Raw genomic sequence first — 3,626 nt, 5'->3', positions numbered from 1 at the left:
GTAGGGAATTTGGTTTCATAATTTCCTTGGTTAAAAAAAAAAAAACACAAAAGAGAAAAAAGGACCAATTTAAAGGCCTTTATTTAACTCCACTTTTGTATCAATAATATTTTATAAACATAAAATTATTATAAACATTTTTGGCAGACAAAATAATAGAATGCAAGTTTTATGCAGTAAAACCCCCAAAAGATTTAGCATCAGCTAAAAGAACCTTTTACCAAGGAAGATTCAACAATATGTGAAAATTATGGCAATGTGGGGGGATTTAAACAGTATCATTGCACAGAAGAGCAACTTTGCCTCCCCCAACCCACACAAGTACTTTTACCAAAAAGCATATATTCATGAAGATAAAAGTGAGGACTATAACATTTAAAGACTGGGAAGAGACGCTATGCTCAGATAAAAATTTAAAGCAAAAACCAAACACACATACAAACTCAAAAAGCCAAAGAACCTAACCAGTGTCCCAACTTGGTCTCTGTCAGCAACAGTAAGTAATATTTGAGAATCAGCTNCTCCATGTTAAAGATGAAGCAGATTTAAAGGGATTCAAGTAACTAGTCCCAAGTCACTCTCCAACTACGACAATGACTGGCATGGTTGTCAGAATTATTACATTCCCAGGATGCACAGAGACCTCTAAATTAACATGTTGAATAAAATAGTAAACTTTTATCAGACAGGGCGCCTGGGTGGCTCAGTTGGTTAAGCGTCCAACTCTTGATTTCGGCTCAGGTTATGGTCTTGAGGTTTGTGAGACTGAGTCCCGAGTGAAGAAGCTCTGTGCTGACAGTGAGGAGTCTGCTTGGGATTCTCTCACTCACGCTCTCTCTGCCCCTCCCCTGCTCATACACTCTGTCTCTCTCTGTCTCAAAATAAATACACTTAAAAAAAAAAAAAAAAAAAGCTTTTATCAGACAAACTAGAAACACATGCACTACAACATACCTCTTCTTGGGGAACACTTTTCTCATTTTCAGCCTCAATTCTCACCCTCACCACTCCTGACTTATCCACAATTTCCTGAATCAGTTTTCCATTTTTTCCTATTACTTTGCCTAAAGTGAAGAAATGAATAATTCATGTTTAGTTTTACAAACAACGATCTCAAATGAGCAAGCACACTCCACTGTAAATTATCACATTATATATAAAACTAAGATTTCAGGGCGCCTGGGTGGCTCAGTCAGTTGAGTATCCGACTCTTGATTTCAGCTCAGGTCAGGATCTCCCGGCTCGTGGGTCCGAGCCCCATGTCAGCTCTTTCTCCCTCTCTCTCTCTCTCTCCCCCTCAAAGTAAATACACTTAAAAAAGTGTTAAGATTTCAAAACTGAAACAAAATAAAGTCTTCTCAAAAAGTGTTAAACTGGTTTCTGTTTCATTAGCTTGTCATTGTTTAAACTATTTTGGTCAAGTATCAAAGGAGTTTTCATCTCATGAACTGATGAGGTAATTTTGAATTTTTTAAGTTCAAAGATAGGGTCTTATTTTGCATAAAAGGGTATACTTGAGACTTGCTGCTACAGTGGTATGTATCGCTCTTTCTGTAAAGTTCTGTGAAAGGAATTAAGGGAAAGGGTAACAGAGAATACATTTGTTTATTCATTTGACAATTTCAGTTCTATCTGTACCTGATTTAAATCTACTTCTCTGACCATGGTAAATATTTTTAGAATTTCATATGGCACATTTATAAAAGATACTACAAGTCTGAAAGTGATTTAAGCAGCCATACATACACCTAAAAGAAGTGCACATTCTTGAGGCCGATGTGTTAACGTAATATTACTTCTGTGCATCGCTCATAAATTCTATCAGTATATTAAAAGGTGAGGTATGATATCTTAATCTTTTATTAGTCACAGAATGAGAGATTGGGAAGTCACACTTTAAGATAACTCAAGACCACTATGAAAAAACTTAAAGCCAGTTCGAGAGTAAGTACTGGTTAATAACATCTGTTACAACTCCAAAGATGTCAAATACCAGTAATTAACAGGCACTCTTCCCCTCATTTTATAAAACTGAATCAACCATAGCCTTAACCAGGACGTGACTGCTTTCACAGCCATTGGCATGCATTAGTGTAAAGCAAGACACTACAAATAAAAGAAGTACTGGTTTTAAAAAACGACATGTGAATTCCCTGGGATTCTAAGAATCCTCCCAAGGCACCTACAGCACCCTTACACTGGCCAGGTCCGCCGTGTGCCTGCCCCACCACCTTAGAAAAATCAGAAGCCCAAATTTGCTTGGAGTTACTTCTAGACAGAAGAACCTAGGGAAAAAAGCCTCACCACTGGATCTTGTGGTTCTTCTAATCAGCATAACCTTGGCCCTCTAGCCATGTCTCGCAGCCTCACTTGCCCCTATAACCTCTTTTGACTGGTCAGTGGTCAGGGAACAAAACTAACACTAAATCAGGACTCCTGACATAGGTAGGTTCTTTTGTCAACTATTTCTGCTTCTCTTTTCTTCAAAAGAAAGAGGTGGGGGAAGAGAGAAGTTGTATGGCGTCATCCCACAGCTCCTTTTTAATCTAGAACACTTGGATTTTCATGAATTAATGCTGATTTTAATAAATGTCTAAATGATGAAAAAAAGGAGTGTGTCACACATTGCTATTATTCTTAACCATCCTAAGGACTGTGTGTTAACTAGAGCTAACTGAATAATTAAACCAATTCATTGTCAAAGTGGGGTGAAAAACAAGCACATCTTTAGAAAAGAATGGCAAATCTGTGTACATACTAAACACAGTCTATGAAAATTAGAGATCATAAATCATATACAGTGTGACTCCAAGAAGAATCATTCAATACTAATTGGACATCTTCCCAAAGATCTGCCTTGCCAAATCTTTTATTATACAAAAATGCTTTCTGACAACTCTCAACATTCCCAGTGTTGTAATGGACAATCTCTAAGACAGAATGGTCTTGTTTTACTCACTAGAAACAAAACAAAACCCAGGCTGATGGGACTTTAGCAGGCTTTCTGGTGAAAGGTCAGTTCTCTTTAGGTATGAGTATAGACAGAAACTACTTTTAATAGCAGATAATGCAACTCTACACCACACAGTTACTTCCAAATCCCAACTGACAGTTTGCTACGATTCTGCTCTATCTACTGAACTGGGTGGAATTGTTCTCAATGAGGAGAGGAAACAAGAGGTAACATTTACAGAGTTCCCTACTATGTCCAGACCTTATTACGTAACGTATATCTATCTCTACCTTTCTACCTACAGCTTCGAATTTAGTTATCACAGCAACCCTGTGAGGTAGACACTATTATCACATTCTTTAGAGGTAAGGAAAATAATATTCAAGGGGGCTGAATCAGTTACAAGGCTAAACAGGTACCAAAAAGTGAAGGAGGGACTGAAATCTAAATCCAACTCCAACACCCAAGAACTTCCCCCCTTACAGGCATCATGCCATTCACCAAATGAACTTCAACGAATCTGATACAGAAGTTTCTTTTTGGTAATTAGTGAAAAAGCTATTGGCTATATTTTATAAGAATTTCTAAATTTAAGAGAACTTTTCTAATCAGAAAATGTAGGCAATTGCTTGGCAAACTCCAAAGAAAAGGAAAATAACTATCATTCAAAACC

General features: G+C 37.3%; 1 protein-coding gene across 1 annotated transcript in view; it reads right to left on the bottom strand.

Annotated features, from left to right (window-relative positions):
* The window catches only part of FMR1 (fragile X messenger ribonucleoprotein 1), a 32,397-nt gene that overhangs the window by 12,983 nt on the left and 15,788 nt on the right, over positions 1-3,626 (bottom strand). Inside the window, exons 10-11 of the mRNA XM_077756045.1 lie at positions 955-1,064; positions 1-25 (exon numbers count right to left, since the gene is read on the bottom strand). The exon at positions 1-25 is cut by the window's left edge and continues 101 nt beyond it. Of these exons, the coding sequence (XP_077612171.1) occupies positions 1-25; positions 955-1,064 (135 nt within the window). The remainder of the gene's footprint in view (positions 26-954; positions 1,065-3,626) is intronic.

This window comes from Crocuta crocuta, unplaced genomic scaffold (genome assembly GCF_008692635.1).
Source record: "Crocuta crocuta isolate KB4526 unplaced genomic scaffold, BGI_CrCroc_1.0 scaffold695, whole genome shotgun sequence".
Classification (NCBI taxonomy): Eukaryota; Metazoa; Chordata; class Mammalia; order Carnivora; family Hyaenidae; genus Crocuta; species Crocuta crocuta.
This window is presented reverse-complemented; position numbering and strand designations above follow the sequence as displayed.